This window comes from Chanos chanos, chromosome 4, assembly GCF_902362185.1.
Source record: "Chanos chanos chromosome 4, fChaCha1.1, whole genome shotgun sequence".
NCBI classification, from domain to species: domain Eukaryota; kingdom Metazoa; phylum Chordata; class Actinopteri; order Gonorynchiformes; family Chanidae; genus Chanos; species Chanos chanos.
In genome coordinates this window covers 40169536-40186273 of record NC_044498.1, presented here as the reverse complement: position 1 = coordinate 40186273, position 16738 = coordinate 40169536, and the positions used below count along the sequence as shown (strand labels likewise).

The 16738-nt window shown below is 39.3% G+C and overlaps 1 protein-coding gene across 1 annotated transcript in view; it reads left to right on the top strand.

Moving 5' to 3' along the window:
* Nucleotides 1–16738, top strand: part of atrnl1a (attractin-like 1a) — a 194035-nt gene that overhangs the window by 70004 nt on the left and 107293 nt on the right. Inside the window, exons 22-24 of the mRNA XM_030772321.1 lie at nt 5977–6029; nt 15612–15706; nt 16569–16647. Of these exons, the coding sequence (XP_030628181.1) occupies nt 5977–6029; nt 15612–15706; nt 16569–16647 (227 nt within the window). The remainder of the gene's footprint in view (nt 1–5976; nt 6030–15611; nt 15707–16568; nt 16648–16738) is intronic.

Genomic DNA, 16738 nt, shown 5'->3' with positions numbered 1-16738 from the left:
AAAAGAAACGGTGAATCGATTTGGACAATGGGGAAAAACACACACACACACACACACACACACACATTTTTGGTACAGTGAGTGCAGTTTTATGGAGATGATCTAATGATTTAAATGATCCTGAAAAATAAGGATCAAAGGTTAGAGGAAGGTTACAAGTGTATATATTTTCAGGCTGTCTCACATACATCCCCACACACCCAGAAAGTATTCAAGGTAAAAGAGGTAAAACAGAAACTAGGAGAGCATCTTGGGGTGAGTGTGAGTGTGTGTGTTACTGTGTGAAGGAGGCTGAGGCCCTTCTTTGATGTATGCTGGTATGAGTGTTGAGTGGTAGACAGTAAAAACTCGCTCTCTGCAAATAAACATCAAGAAAGAACCTACTGAAATTACCTCCATATGTGGAATGACCTACCTCCCATTGAAAACCAGACAGCAGAGGAGAGAGAGAGGGAGAATGAGAGAAGTTTCACTGTGTTGGAGAATACATATTGATAATCTCTTCAGAGAAAGTGCTAGAGGGAGAGGAGAAGAAAAATTTTCAGTTATGGACAAAGGTATTATTTTCTGTGGAAGCAGTGAAAGCAAGCTCTTAGGGTTTTATCTCAGCGTATTTTGTATAATTAAAATGTGAAAGACAGATGTCTCTCTTTTTCTGTCAATGTGGGGAAAAAAACGTTCTTTATTTAAAAGGAAAAACACTCACGAGATAAAATTTGCCTATTTGTTTTCTCTGAACATCCGCTCAGTGTGAGTTTAGCCATTTTAATGTGATTTAATTTGGAGTTTTAGCATTGTTGTTATTTGTTTTTGCATAATGTATGGGTGTTCTTTGTGGATGTTTATATTTGATTTGCATGTTGGATGTCTGCTGTTGATTTGAAATAATAAGGAGGCATGTTGAATGTTAAGCATTATGTTAATTGACTCTTAATTTCTTTCCTTCCTGGAATACAATACTTTGTATGGAAATATGGTGTGCGTATGCAAACACACACACACACACACACACACACACACACACACACACACACACATACACACACACACACACACACACACACTCACACACACACACACACACATGCGCGCACTCACTCTCACACACACACACACAGATTGAGATACGTTTGTTAGACAGTCCTATGTTTCGGCCGATGATGTTTTATTATCAGTGATGGACAGTGAGGGTAGTTTTTCAAATTGTGGTAGAGATGTACCAGTTAGATAGCATAATTATATAGTTTTATCAGATGTCTTTTTTTGGCTGGCCTGTAACTTGACACAACTAAGGCCAATTCACAAAAACAAAGGGAAATTGTTCCTGTCTCCACTAATGGTAGATTAGTAGTGTTTATGGAAGCTTCTTGCTCTCTCTCTCACCATGGGCTCTGTATCATTCTGAGAGACACAACAATAGTGTGAAGCAGTTTTGTGTAAAGTACCCTACAGTCATACTTGAATAAAAGTACAGATCTCTATCCGGAATATGACTCAAGTAAAAGTTATATCTTAAAACTACTTTTGTGAGAGTTGGACCTTTCCTTTCCCTTTTACACATGGCAAAATACCCTCTTTCTTATAAACAATTAAAAAAAAAAATCCAGTCTACTACCTTCTTTGTGCCAATCACAGGACATATGCTAGTGGTATTTTTTTTTCTTTAGTACTCTGTTGACTTTACATAAATGCCAAGGAGTCCTGTTACAGTCACTCAAGTATGGGTGAAATAACTGCAGCTTTGCCAAATGAATTAGATAATATGGTGATAAGCTACTGGTACTGAGCAGGGCTGAATGAGGCTGGGGCATAGTCATACCACCCATACAACACATGCTGGTCATAACCATAGAAACCTCAGGGACACTAATGAAGTTTAAGGGAGGACATAATTTAGCTGAATGAAGCACTGTGTGTATTTGCGCATTTGTTGTTTTCCACTAATTTAATACTGCAGTAAAATAAGGTGTCTGGGGAAATGTATTGGATTAACAGTAGCCATTTGCTTTTGAAAATGTAGTGAAGTAAAAGTTAAAGTTGACAGAAACATTTATACTTGAGTAAAGTAGAAATATTCCCCAAATGTACTTAGGTAGAGTAGATTCACAGTGGCCAGGGGCTGACTGAAGCAGGAATTCAGGCCAGGAATTTGCCTCTGTCCCAGGCTACCCTGTTCACGCAAACCACCAGACCGCTTATTTTGTAGGCTAACCCTATTTTTTAATTTAACGGATACCAGTCTAATTATAAATTTGGCCACTAAGTTCATCTGGGAGGAAAGTTATCCAGATTACGAAATGCATGACCAAGTGCTGACAAGTCCATAGTCTAGGTTTTACTATTTTTTACTTGTTGAAACATATTGCCTTCATTGTCATTTATACAACAGTCAGCTCTGACCAAGAAATTTGATTGGACAAGAGGCATTCCACGAGTGTTGATAATGAGTGTAACAGCACTGGTATGTTTTACTATTATATATCGCTTTACAGATGTTCCAACACAATCGTTGATTACACCAACGTGAACTTAATTCATGTGAATTCAACTGAACTCAATGCGGATGACAGCCATGCTGATATTCAGTATAACAGCACTCCCTTTCATGTGATATTCCTGAAATGATTGCTATGTTGCACTCATTGCTGTGATATATTCCTCCATGAAAACATATGACGTGCAAACTGTGTAGCCTATGGGCCATTGTGTCACATTGTTATTAGGTACTTAGCTAACCATGCTGGGTATATCGTGTGTGTGTGTGTGTGTGTGTGTTTGTGTTTTAGCTAGTGTTTTTGACCGGCCTGGTCCCTTACTGGTGAACATGTCGCTTATTTTGTAGCATTTAGCTGCATCTGTGGCAAGGGCCTTTCTCTTTCTTCTTCTCTCCCTCTCTGCTCCACCTTTCCTTTTCTTCTGACCATGACAACCATCAATTTCGCCAGGCCACTTGTCTGAAGTGTTATCAGTGGAGAAGCAGGTAAACGTTTGCTATGTGCGTGGCCGAGAGACGTGATGACGTCATTTTTGACACTGCGGTGAGAGTGAGAGTTGCACCTGATGTGCGGATTCAGAGAGGTCCGTTAACTCATTCCTGCTTGCTATATTATTACTGGTCAAGTTGACTGTTCACGGCAGGCCAAAACAACCTTTAGGCCACCGGGAGATGCTCCCAACGGGCTGTCTGCGAGTGACGGTGGCTCAGTGGTTACCTGGAGTTGGTCCCCAGGCGCCTGCGGCCACTACTCCTAACTCCCAGTGTGTGTGTGCTCACTGCTCTTGTGTGCGTGTGCTCACTGATATATAGGATGGGTTAAATGCAGAGGCTGCATTTCACTGCTCACTGCTCTAGTGTGTGTGTGTGTGTGTGTGTGTGTGTGTGTGTGTGTGTGTGTGACCAATAAAGCACTTCTTCTTCTTCCAGATTCCTACTTTGTTACTATGCACCACTGCCAAGACATAGACAAGTGTGTTGCTGAAAATGTCTCACTCTCCTTTTTGGATGACAGCTGTGCCTTACAGGGTCAGAGCTTATTTTAACACACCCACACTCACTGTGTGTAGTGAGGAAAGGAAAAAGAGAGAGAGAGAGAGTGAAAGAGAGAGGGCATGAGTCACCTGTCACAGGTCCATGCTGACCTCTAACTTTGGCCCTCTGAGTTTTATCTTTAGTCATGAGCAGTGCTGGAAGTGACACATTGTAAGGTCTATATATATATAAAGAGGAGAGGGTGAGTGTTAATCTCATAACAGTTAATGTCGTCTGTACGGTGTGTGGAGCTCTCCAAGGAATGTATTCACATTGTGTAATACTGGACCAGGGCTCTCCCTCTCTCTCTCTCTCTCTCTCTCTCTCTCCCATCCTCAGGTCTGTGTCTGTGGCTACTAAGTTTTCAGGCAGGCATTGGGGACAAAAGCTCCTGGGGTCCTCAGCTGCATCTCTACCATTAACTGTGGTTAATCTGCTTAAACTGAGAGCCAAAATGACATCTGGGGAGTCTTAAGCACTCAGAGGATTTGCTCTCAAGTCTTCAGGGATAAATCATAAAGCCACTGTCATGTTCTCAAAGCTTACAAAATACACACAGAACTGTTAGAGCAACAAGTCTCCAACGTCGCATTGTATTCAGTACATAATGCTGTGTGTGAGTTATAGTGTTTATAAGGACATAGGGGTAGACAGAGTGTTGATGTCTTTGTGAGATCTTAATGAAGCACAACCTGGTTGCTGTTTTTCCCTTAATGTCTTGATATTTAGTCTGTAATGCTAATAAAAGAGCTAGTAAAAATGCTAGTAAATGAGGAAAACTGTTTGAAACTGATGAAAACTGAGCAATGTCAAAGAATAAACACTTAGAACCTTAAATACTTTACCTACCATAATTTCAGTTTAATTTTACAGGGCTATGTTTTGGGGGTCTGTTATGTCCTGATTTACTCTAGCTGTACTATACTGTTTGAACTTTTTGTTTTGAGAAGCTTTCCTTGTATAAACCTCTTTTCCACTTAACAATTTGCTCTTGCTTTAGACCTTTGGGAGAGTTTGTTTGAACAGCTCATATATTTACAGAGTTTTGATCCTTGGAACGATGCAGATTTTGTAGTATACGCGGAAAATTACTGTTTATGCTGCAGTAATGATCCTTGGCTTTAAACTAGAACCAGATGAACCGCTGTCATTGGCCTTCAGTGACCCATTCCACTTGCAGTAGCCGTCTCCAGCTTCTTATGGAAGACAACATTCTTTCTGTAATAGATTTCTGAGAAAGGGGACTGAAACTCTAAAATAATGTCTAAAATAACTTCTAAAACTAAATGTTGTCCTTTTTTTTTTTTTTCTTTTTTCAAAATCACTTTTCCATCGTTATACATCCCTAAAATAACTTTGTCTGTCTGTTTGCTCTTAGTGCAGACTGGAATGAACCAAACGTTAGTGAACATACTGAAACTGCGCATACCCATTAAATTTTAATGAAGAACAGCACAAACAAAGAAAAGCAAGCACAATGATGAAGCACTGTAAGTGTATTGGAACAGGCCCTGCCAACAGGGTCACAGTCTACCAGTGTCCATTAAAAGCCCTCTATACCAGAGCCTACTTACAGCAGCATCTTTTTCGACTTAAGAGTTGCTTTTTGGACAAAATCTTTGAGCTTTAAAACCTTCATAAGCTTCTCTCTGAAACAGCGTTTCCATAGCCTTAAAACCATTCAGGCCCAAGAATGCACAACACGTCACAGGAATGACCGAAGCTTTAATGAAGTCTTTGCAAGATGCATGCTATACACAGGAGAAGAGAAAAAGTCCCATACCTGTATTAAAACCTCAAAGTCATATATGCGTCTCCTTTATTTGTGCTACGATTTTCTTTTCATTCAACACCCGCTAAGAAAGAAGGATGGATGTGTCACCCTCACTTTTAAGATACCTATATGTTTTTACATCCTCAGCATGGACTTCACGTAACGCCCACTGCCATTTTTAAAAATGTGTGAGATTTCTGTTAGTTGTGTTGTTCATGAGTGGTTTTAGGATCTATAAAGTAACAAAGTCACCATATCTGTGGCTCTCTGTGGACCTGCTATTTTTTTTTTCACAGGTAGCAGCTCTGAAGGTGTGTTGTACCCCTTCTGTCAGTTCAAATCATAGCTCAGCTCCAATGCAGGCACCTCACCTCCCCCAAGGCGATAAAAACGGTATCGCCAGACGCACCTGTCGAGAGAAATCACCTCATAATCGCGAGAGGTGATTCTACCTGGAGCGTTGAGGGAGCTCACCTTAAAAAAACTTGCTCCATTTTCTTTCAGGACAAGAGCACATACAGAGACAAAACAGCACCATCTCCACGTTTTTAAAGAATCATTTCTGTGTTAAAACTGTTAAAACAATTTTGGCTCATTGATTCTTTCTCTCTCTCTCTCTCTCTCTCTCTCTCTCTCTCTCTCTCTCCTTTTGTTTATTGTCTCCATGTTGCAGTTGTGACTCAGAGAATCGTTACCTTGGAAACCCTCTCAGAGGAACATGCTACTGTAAGTACCCTACTCTTTCACACCTGGGTTATATGCTGTGTGTCGACCCCATATGGTTTTACCATTTCTCTCTCTCTCATACACAGACACACACACACACACTCACACACAGGCATGTGCACACACACACATACACACACACACACACATCTGCCCATGTCCCTAATCTCTCACTTATCAACTCAGTAGTAAAGAGAACAGGGCACACATGGAAGCATTTCCTTAGCAGAACAGGAATCATATGGGATCCATCACCTGAGGACCTGTCTGCCCTCAGAGTCAGACAGACAGACAGACATACAGACAGGGACAGATGGACAGGCAGAAGCAGATGGACAGGCCAGGTCACACTGAATTAAAAAAGAAGTGCGAAAAAAAGACAGAGTGATCCATTTCTCTGTAATAAAATTCTCATGACCCTTTAATAGCTAGCAACAAAGCATTCGCTCTGAGTTTGATTCTCCAATGCAATGAGCAGAGAGAGAAATAGTGAAATACTGTCATGTCTTGATTTCCATACCGAGAGGTCTCAACCCTTTTGGATTGCTTATTTAGCCACAAATCAGATGATGTCAGTTCCAATTGTTTTGTGATAGACTGCGGTCAAGCATCCCAAAAGAAAGGTTGAGAGCCTCTACCATGTTCCTAATGAAAACTGGACATGTCAGATATAATAGAAGTGTACTGATGTCAGGGAATTATCAGATGTGACCTTGAATAAGAAGATATTAATCAAAATTGAATGTACTGTGGATTCCTGTGCTATTCTGCTGCCACTGACAATCCGTCAGCTTTATTGAGAACACACCGTGCTGGATTATAGGGTTTGGTTTTCAGCCCTGGTGGAGTGTAGCTTGTACTTTGTTTAATGAAGTTCTGAGGAGAGGTGAATTATCTCACTCACTTTGTCATTCACCCAAACACTCATCTTGCCCAAAACACTCTCTCTCTCTCTCTCTCTCTCTCTCTCTCTCTCTCTCTCCCTCTCTCTCTCTCTCTCTCTTTCTCTCTCTCTCTCTCTCTCTCTCTCTTTCACTCACACAGCCCAGCCATGCTCTCAGACACACACACACACACACACACGGTATATTTAATGAGGATAGAGAGCACTAGGTGGCAGCGTGTGTTTGTGGATGGTCAGTACAGTCTGTCAACAGGAGGACAGAGAAGTCACTTCAGTGCTCCACAGGAAGCTATAAGGTCATCACACATGCACACACAGACACACACACGCACATACAGACACACAGGCGCGCGTGCGCACACACACACACACAACCTTAATTTTGATAGGATATTCAGAAAACTAAACCTGTACTATGAAAACCATCATATAGACTCAGGCAGACAGTATGAAATGTTTGAAAATGCATAGACATACAGAATAAATGATAGAATACAATGTGTGCACAGATATTGTCAGATGGCCAAGTAGCACCGATACCCTTACAGATACACACACACACACACACACACACACACACACTTTTTTTTTTTTTTGCTATAATACGATCTGTATAAAAACAATCATTTCTTCATCTTTTTCAATATCAAATTTGAAGGCAAAACTAGAGCCAGTGGAAATGAGAGCTATGAAGCTGTGAAGGGTATGAATTTTATCAGAGTTTACATTTTTAGATGTGGACCCACACTTTTCTAACCTCTTTTCAGATAGAGTTTTCAAAATTTAAACACGGTTCATAGCATTCGTGAGAAATTTCTTGTGCTGCAGGGGAATCCACATTTTAGTTTCACAGGTTTATTGCCTGTCTACTTAAAGTTGACTCATTCATTAGAATTCAAATTTTGTGTTTTAAATGCCAGTTTGCTACATCTTAATCTAGTGTTTTTACTAATGAGTAGTGTAGGAGGGCTTTGTGTTATAAATGTCAGATGGGGGGAAAAAAACCCCATAAATAAATAAATAAATAAACAGAGTGAAGCGAAGGGGAAACGAGGTGCTAGGAGACTGATCACTGGACTTCACTCCACATGCACTTATATGTGTCTATTTACTCAGCAATTTCCTCACACTGACTGACCTCTGACCTTTAAAGAGGAGTCACGACCTGCCGAGGCATAGCGCGTTGATGAGTATCACTTGCAATCGCTAACCAAACATTTAGTCAGTAAAAATGACCATTAGATGTAAGATCTGTCAAGTCAAAAGTCTAAAAAGACATGGTAGCTTGTTCCTGTGTGTGATTGTGTGCCTTTGTGGTTAGCATTATCATGTTGGTGGCGTGTCCTTTCCACTTGAGTCAGTTCTCAAGACCTTCAAAACTGAACACAGTTTCTTTTGCTTGCTCTCTCTATTGGGAAGGGATCTGAAGTAGTCTGCATGTAGCTAACCGCTTTGTATCGTTGCTATGTCAGCATAACTATACGGATCTTCTCCAACATTTTATAATGATTGTCAGCAGCTCTGGAGGGTATTTTTTTTTCATTTTCTTTTTCTTTTTAGCATACGTAAGAGTACAAGCATGGAGAGACATGCTGAATCTCTCCCTCTCTCTCTCTCTCTGTCCCTCTCTCTCTCTCTCTCACACACATACACACCACACACTCTTACTCATTCACTTTCTCAAGCTTGAATTCCATGTTATGCTCACGGATTGTGATTTCTTTACCACACTCCATTACAGAAATTGTTTTTGCTGTCAATCAGCTGCACATGAAAAGACCCCTTCCATTCTTATCAAAGCTCATGAACATTTACCACTGAAAATCTGAGGGTCATAATCCCATTTATTGTGGGATCATTTCAGACAATATAGGACATGAGCTGAAGTGGGATGCCTAGGCTTTGGGACTTAAGCTTCAGTTTAAGCTTCCATATAGAAACTCACTGGCAACTAATGCTGTAGCATTTGAAGGTTCCAGTCAAAAATAATGTCCTTTTTTTAATTTTTTTTTTTTACTCTTCGTTTGTGAAATATTTAACTAGTATCTGTATTGTCACTGGTTAACTAATAGTTAATTAGTAATAATAAAAAATATTTGAAAGATTATTTTTGATTCAATGAAAAATCCTTTTTAGGAGTCTATCACTAAGGGGCACAGTAGAGATACAGTAGATTTAGGTAAAGTAGAAGGTAATTTTGAATTTGACTGGTACTTTGTGGCTATATTTCAGCCACAACTCAACAAAAATGGCACATTCAACAACAAAAAAAATAAACCCCAAGAAAAGGCAAAGGTTAAGGAGGGAAAATAATCTGGAAAAAAAAAGGGGCAGGGAAATCGAAAAAATGGATTGCAAAGGAAGAAAGAGAGGAATGAAACCAAATCGCCCACTCCTTACAGTCATACTTTGACAGTTAATGAATATAAGGAGTGGGTGCATTCAGTACTGTAACCAAAACTCAGCTGTCAGGGAATGTTCTGAAGTCTTTTTTTGCAAAAACGAGATAAAGGTTTTGTCATTTGGGTTCTCCCATGCCTCTGGCGGAAAGTACCTCCTATCTCCCAGCTTATTTGGACAAAAAGGTTGACAACCCGTTAAAAATGAGTGAGTCAGAGAGGGTTCCCTCTGAAGGCAAAATTCGGTCCAAGGAGTTGTCACTTGTGACCCATAAAAATATCAGCGTGAAGTTCTTAGTCACTGACTCAAGTAATGCTAAACTGTTCTGAGCATGGGTGGTAATGTTTGTATAATAGCTGCCAAAAGATTTCAGCAAGCACATCTCATTTCCTTAATCTTCATTCCTTAATCTTCCTTAAAGGAATCACAATTTCCATGTCATCTGTTACAATGGTCTTGTCATATCGGATGCAAACTGCACCTTGCACCAAACACACATTCCAGCTAGTTGACCAAGGCCCTTTAGAATTGCTGTGAGGCTAGTCAAAGACGTAGCTGGAGGTCTGCTGGTGTGATGCTGCCTACTGTACCTATTCTCTCTGCTCATAGAAGCTTAGATGAAAACTTTGACTGTAGAGACTGGATCCAAAGCAACAGAGATTTTACCACCCACTAACAATGCCATCCCTGTTCCATATCCAATAAGAGAGAGAGCACTTGAACCACAGGGTAGATCACACACAACAGGCAATGTTTTTCAGGGAGGGCATGGGCCCAGTGGAAGTTACCGCTTAAAGCACTCCACAGCTAATGAAATTCCAGTCGTGAAAAAAGTTTCAAATCAGTATATAAGCATTCATGATCTTTCAAATGGGGGGAGGGGGGAGCCTTAAAGAAGCCACATACAAAGCCACCGTCATACTTTGAAATGAGCCAGGAGCATTTTTATTTATACTGAGAAGACTCAACAATAATACTTGACATGGCTAAATAATAAAAGGAAAAGAAAAAAAAATAACAAAGAAAAAGTTGATGTTGTATGGAAAATGCACAAAGAAAAGAGGACATTGTAATAAAAGGCCAATTTAAAGGCTGCCACAGGCATTAAGAGGATATGGAGGGCTAGAATTCACAGGAGGTTTGGACTTCTGTGCACATATGAAAGAGCTGTGTTTATGTTTGATTTACTGGTTCTGATCTGACTGCATGATTGACAGGTCCTCTGACTCAGGGGTTTGCATTACTTTATGTTTACATTAACCTATCCTGTCAAAACATATGAAAATCATTAATACGAATAACAGAACCCCCAGTCCACAGACACACAGTTCAAACTAACACACTGCCAATTACATGATAAAAAAATGACTAGTATTTACTAGATTTACTGGTTGGAAATGAAAACCTTAAATGGATATGCTGACTAATTATGTATATGCATGTTGTTTTACACTCTTTTTATTGTATAAAATAAATTAAATTCACAGGGATATAGAAGTGTTTTTTTTTCAAGCAAGAAGTGGCTGATGTATCATAACAGAAAATGTCCTAATTTAAGTGTGGTGTATATTTCTCCAAATGAAGATTCTTGGTGTGTTTAATGATGTGTAAACTCATCAAAATAATATTTTTTCCAAAAACTTCAACATAGAACTTTAAAAGGAACTGTAAGAATTAAGGTAACCATAGTGCAATCAGTAGACATTTTTCTTAATGTTCTCTTAAAGTGTAAAAAGTGTCCATTTTTATTTGAATTTTTCATTAAAAAAAACAAAGAGAAAAAAGTAACCAGTCACACTGGCTTTTTCATATAATCCTCTTTATATTACTCATTTTTTATATTGCTTTTTTGGACACCGAACTAGCACCGACATAATAAATCAGCCTAGTGTGTATATTTACCAGCACAATAAATACTCAATACCAAACACTAGTTGACACACAGAGACCCTCTGTACTGTGAGGGCTTTCCTTTCTCTCCTGTCTCCATGACTTGACGTCAGTTGAGAGCTCCACTGGTACATGGGGTGGACACAGTTACTAGTTTGACCAGTTAGAAGCAGGGAGTGGATTGGCTGAATACCATTCATACAGCACCCTGGGGGAAATCCGCAATGACATTTCCACAGCCGAAGCAATTGATGTTTATTCTTAAACCCAATTACCGGCTAATTTAACCAGTCACTAACGTGCCATCATCAGTTGTGACAAGGCTAAGTACTGAGGCCATCAAAGTTAGTGATATTAATGATGATAATTATGCTGTTTAGCATTGCGGTGAGTGAATGATTCTTCTACCAGTTCTACTGACACTGTTACTCCTGCTGCCATAGCAACCATTACTACTGCCACAGCCATGCTGACATGTCAACTGCTAATGTTATTTTATACAGCATTACATCACTATGACCAGTACAGCTTCTTACAGTGTCCTCTTTAAACTGTTAGGGATGATGATAATGATGATGATGATCATGATCATGATGATGATCATGATCATGATGAATTCAATGATTATAAATAAAAGAAGATTTGTCATAAAATGTTTATGTTCATCACCAGTGTTATCATTTTGGTTTTCATTTCCATTGTGTGGGATGAGTGACGGCTGAGCGGTTGAGGTGTGAAATGCCCTTAGACGACAGGCAGTGTAACAGTCTCTCATTTAGCCAATAGATGTGATAAGTCGAGGCAGTAAAATGTGACGGCTTGTGAGAGAGTAGTAACAGTGGACAGTCAGTGAGCTTAATGAGCTGCCCTTAACTGGGCCTCTCAGACTCCATCACCATCAACATAGATACTAACGAGAATAAGACGGACTTTCCCACCAGTCAGAGAACCAGTCACCAGTAAAGCCCCCGGGGCCCTCATCAAGAAATAATCAACTAGGCGCTCAGCATGGAGGCTACCATACAGCTCTTCCACACTGATACCTTTACTCCATCATACAGCCACTCTGCTGAAATGCCTAAAGATACACAGGAAGGGATCTTGTTTAACTGGGCATCCCAAACTTGGCCCAGTCTGTTGCTTAGAAGTCTTTTCATCCACAGAATTAATGAATGAGGTGATTTTGCTACACGCAAAAGGTGTGCATGTGTGGTATTCATACTGTATGTACTAATGTACACGTATATGCACTAAGACCAAAGAGAGAAGTTCATTTATTTTGCTACATTTATTTGAAATGCTGACACTAGGCAATGGAAATTTATCTGTTGGCCAGTGCATAATTTCTTGATGAGAGTAAGTAATAAAAAGTTAAGAAAATTTGAATCTTGCTCATAATGATTCTCCCTGTGCTTGTTAAGAAATGGCTTAGTCTCTGTTTGTCCTTGGATTGTTGAATTCATGGAAGAAGAGAAGAGACAAAAAAACACTTGATTTAATGCTTGATCTGCATAGCTCAGCCAGTGAACACAAAGCTTTCTATGATAAAGAAATTTACATTCATTCATTTTTACATTCAAAAGATTTTTACATTCATTTGTTATTTCAGGATCATGTACAATGTCCCATCCAAAATGAGACTCCCTCGTTTTCCCATCTCAGTATTGCTTTCTTATTATTTTGAAGAGAGTGTTCCGAATTGAAGATAATAAAGTGTATGATCTCGTTTGTGAGACTGAATTCCCTGATCTTCTCCTGTTCAGGAAGAGATCATGCTCTTGTTGTTATTCATCTGAATCGAACCTCTTAACGAGAAATTGGATTTGATAAAAAGTATTTTCAGATATACAAAATATAATCTGACACATTTGATTTTGTTTTTGTTTGGTTTTGTTATTGTTGTTGTTGTTGTTGTTCTTCTTCTTCTTCTTCTTCTTCTTCTTCTTCTTCTTCTTTTTTGTTTGTTTTAGCGCTATAGTATATAAATTCTCACTTTGACATGTAGATATGTAACGATGGTTCCCTGAGATAAGCCAAGTGCTTACCTGAACATCTGTATATTCCGTATTCATTTAATGTTCAAACACAATTATAAATCTGGATATTGAGTTCATGTTGTAATCAGTGTGTATGTAATTTATTGGATGACAGTTTTGTTCTTGCTGAACATTAAATTTTTCAGGTTGTCACTGGATTAAATTACTGTAATATAAGTGTTTCTGGAGTTCTGTGGCAGGAAATGTAATTTAGTGGCCTGTTTCATAATTGCTATGAAATTAAACATACTGATACCAGTGGAAAATATCTCAGCAATTTAGGTTTCATTATATACATTTCTTTGTTGTCCATTGTGAACTACATTGTGAACTCTCTATAACACATGTATATGCAGACAACATATACACACACATGCATACACACCCGCACACACACACACACACTCACACACACACTCACACACAGACACACACGCAAATTGCTGTGATCACAGCAGGGGGTATGAGTGTGGGTAGAGTATAGCCTCAGTATGTTCTTAAGAGTCATATAATTACACCAAACAACCACAGACCCCCTCTGCTCCACCCCCTTTGATTTTAGTGTAATCCTCTGTTCTTTTCATGATGCCGAAGAGACTGTGAAGTTAACTGAGGGTCCTTTTGGGATAAACAGCGTAGTGCTCTTGACTCGGGGGAAGAAAGAAAGAGAAAGAGCGAAAGGAGACAGAGAGAGAGAGAGAGGGAGGAGAGAGAGAGGATCTGATCTTCACTAATTCGACAAGCTCTGTGTGGCTACTGAACTGAACACATCTATTTGTCAGACTTAATTTCCTTTCGTCTCGCTTACGTTCCAACAGCACATTTTGAAAAGGACTCAATTACACCTCCTGTGAACTTTACAGAAGCCCGTTGTCAGAATTTGCCATGGATGATAATTGTTTTGCCCTCAAGTTTCATCGGCTCCTATGATAGAAATCATATCCTCGAGTCCTGAAACACGGGACACGGAAATTATGAAGATTATTCTGTAATACTGTATTAGATAGTGAAGGAGATCTGGATATCTATATATAAATATTTAAATATTCATTTGTAGTGACTTGTATTTTTTGGGTGGGGGGGGGGGGGGGCGGGTGTTAAGTAGCAGTACAAACATCTGGTCAGATCTGGTCAAGGTCAGCCATCTGCTCAAGGTTAGTGGACACACCAACCTGGAAATTTTGAATACTGCAGGATTAATTCCCGACCTCGAGGAGGAGGTGGGTTGCCCATGGGCATAGCGTTAAGGCCAGTGATATGTTGGGATTTCTTCTTCATTATCAAGTAGATCACTCTTTTATATGGTTGCCCTTATTTTTCTTTAGTTTAATAATGCTGCTATTAATGAATTTGTTGGCTTAAATATGTAACTTGATATTGGTAACCTGCCACAGGAAAGTGACAACAAATGCATACCAGAACGGGGAGCACAAAGAAAAGCAAGTCAGTGAAAAGTAGAAAGAAAAGCGTGAGTAATTATTAGAAAAATGAGAAGGACACACATTTAAGATTTGTACATTTTTGAATGGTGCACATCTGAAAAAAAATTTTGGCCTGGATATTTCAGCCATGTTTCTCATTGTACCTGACATGAGATTTGCATTGGTCGATTCTATGTGTGATGGCCACCTGAACTACCTGCTTTACAATCTTTGAAAAACATGCTGAATCCAGCTGTTTCTTGAACTGGTCAAAGACAGTTAGCTGTGTTTCACGGTTACGGGTCAACAAACCTGGTATTAGGGTTGACCTCTCAGAGAGTCACATCAATCTCCTTTCTGCTTTTAATCATTGTACACCTTCAATTAATAATGACCAACGTTTAATCACTGTACTCTGTCTTTTGAATCAATGTGGACAAGGTGACCTTTAGTTGCCAGTGTGGATGTGAAATGTCAGTGGCCTCGTTCACTCGTCTGACATCTTTTGAAATGATGCATGTGGAATTGAGACTGAGGGATGATTTAAATCAAAGTCACTTTGAATGTCAGTGCTAATGTGAGTAGTTTCTACTGGAGATAGTTAAAGTGTCCTTGAAACACTCGTGTTTTCAGTGCATCTCCTAGCAACGCTCCTCATACTTTTTGTATTCTGTTTATCAGGATGAACTTTTAAAATGCTTTGATTTTACTTGAACTCTACATCCCCTCTTTCAGAGATATTGACCTTTTTAACGTGCAGTGACGGGGCCTGCGTTTCAAGTCACATAGTAGTTTGACTGATAAATAACATGGTGTTTGACAATTCAGTGGGGTTAACCCTAGTACCTCACATGTATGATTCAAGGCAGTTTTGCTAAGTTTTCAAATGCCTCTTGCTTATTTTATAAATATTGCTCTTCCCCTGACCCAGATAATCTACTGATAGACTACCAGTTCACCTTCAGCCTTCTGCAGGAAGACGACCGGCATTACACTGCCATCAACTTCATGGCAACACCAGAACAAGTGAGTGACACTGACAGCAGCCAATGGCCTTACTTGAATAGACGAGTAACAGGGCAGCTCTACAAGCATGACACTGGCCACAGCCAATTATTTCAAAATGTAATGATTTCATCATAGTCAGTTTACTTGAAAATTGAGAGAAGTAATACATAACTGACAGAAGTCCTTAACACCTTTTTCTATACCTTGTATTTACAGTGCACTTCCATTGAGAAGGGGGAAATAGCTAATGTTTCACATAACACATTTAGAAAATAAATTTGAAGTCAACTTTGCAAAGTAAAGTTCAAAATCAACTGCAGAGCAACTCTGAGTATTGGCTTATAGCTGACATTCGGAGACACATCTAATATCTTGAGTGGTCAAGTAATCAATAAATTCTAAGTATATTAACCAGCATTAAATAACTGAGTTTCTGTGTTTCAAGTAGATTCATCATCCTTCATCTGTACCAGTACAGACCATACAGTGTGTTTTTGTCTGCAGAGTGAGAGAGAATGACGGTGCATTTACTCATGTTAAAAGAATGGCAGTCTCTCCTCAGAGGAGTTGTATTTTATGTTTATGTCTTCCTTTAATAGATATTTGGGAAGAATCAAATGGTCAGCTATTGTCTAAAACATTTTCACTGTTCTGAAAGAAAAGTACTCAGTCTCTGTCTCTTGCAATTATAACAGAAAGCTCTGCAGTGTTATGAAGGAGGTGGAGGTTATTGGCTACTGATATTAAGATTTTTATGCAAATGCACATTTAAAACTTTGATCCATTAGCTCCATTAGAGTGGGTTATTGCTGATGATGAGATTCTGGTTTTAACTTTGTGTTTTCCCTGTTTTTTTTTTTTTGTTTGTTTGTTTTTTCAGACTAATAAGAACTTGGACATGTCAATCAGTGCATCCCACAATATAAACCTCAACATTACATGGTCCATTGGATCAACAGGTACTGTTTTACAGCTCCTTGCCCACCTCTCTCTCTTTCTCTGTGGGTGTGGATGTGGGTGTATGCCGGTATATGCGGACACCATCCATTT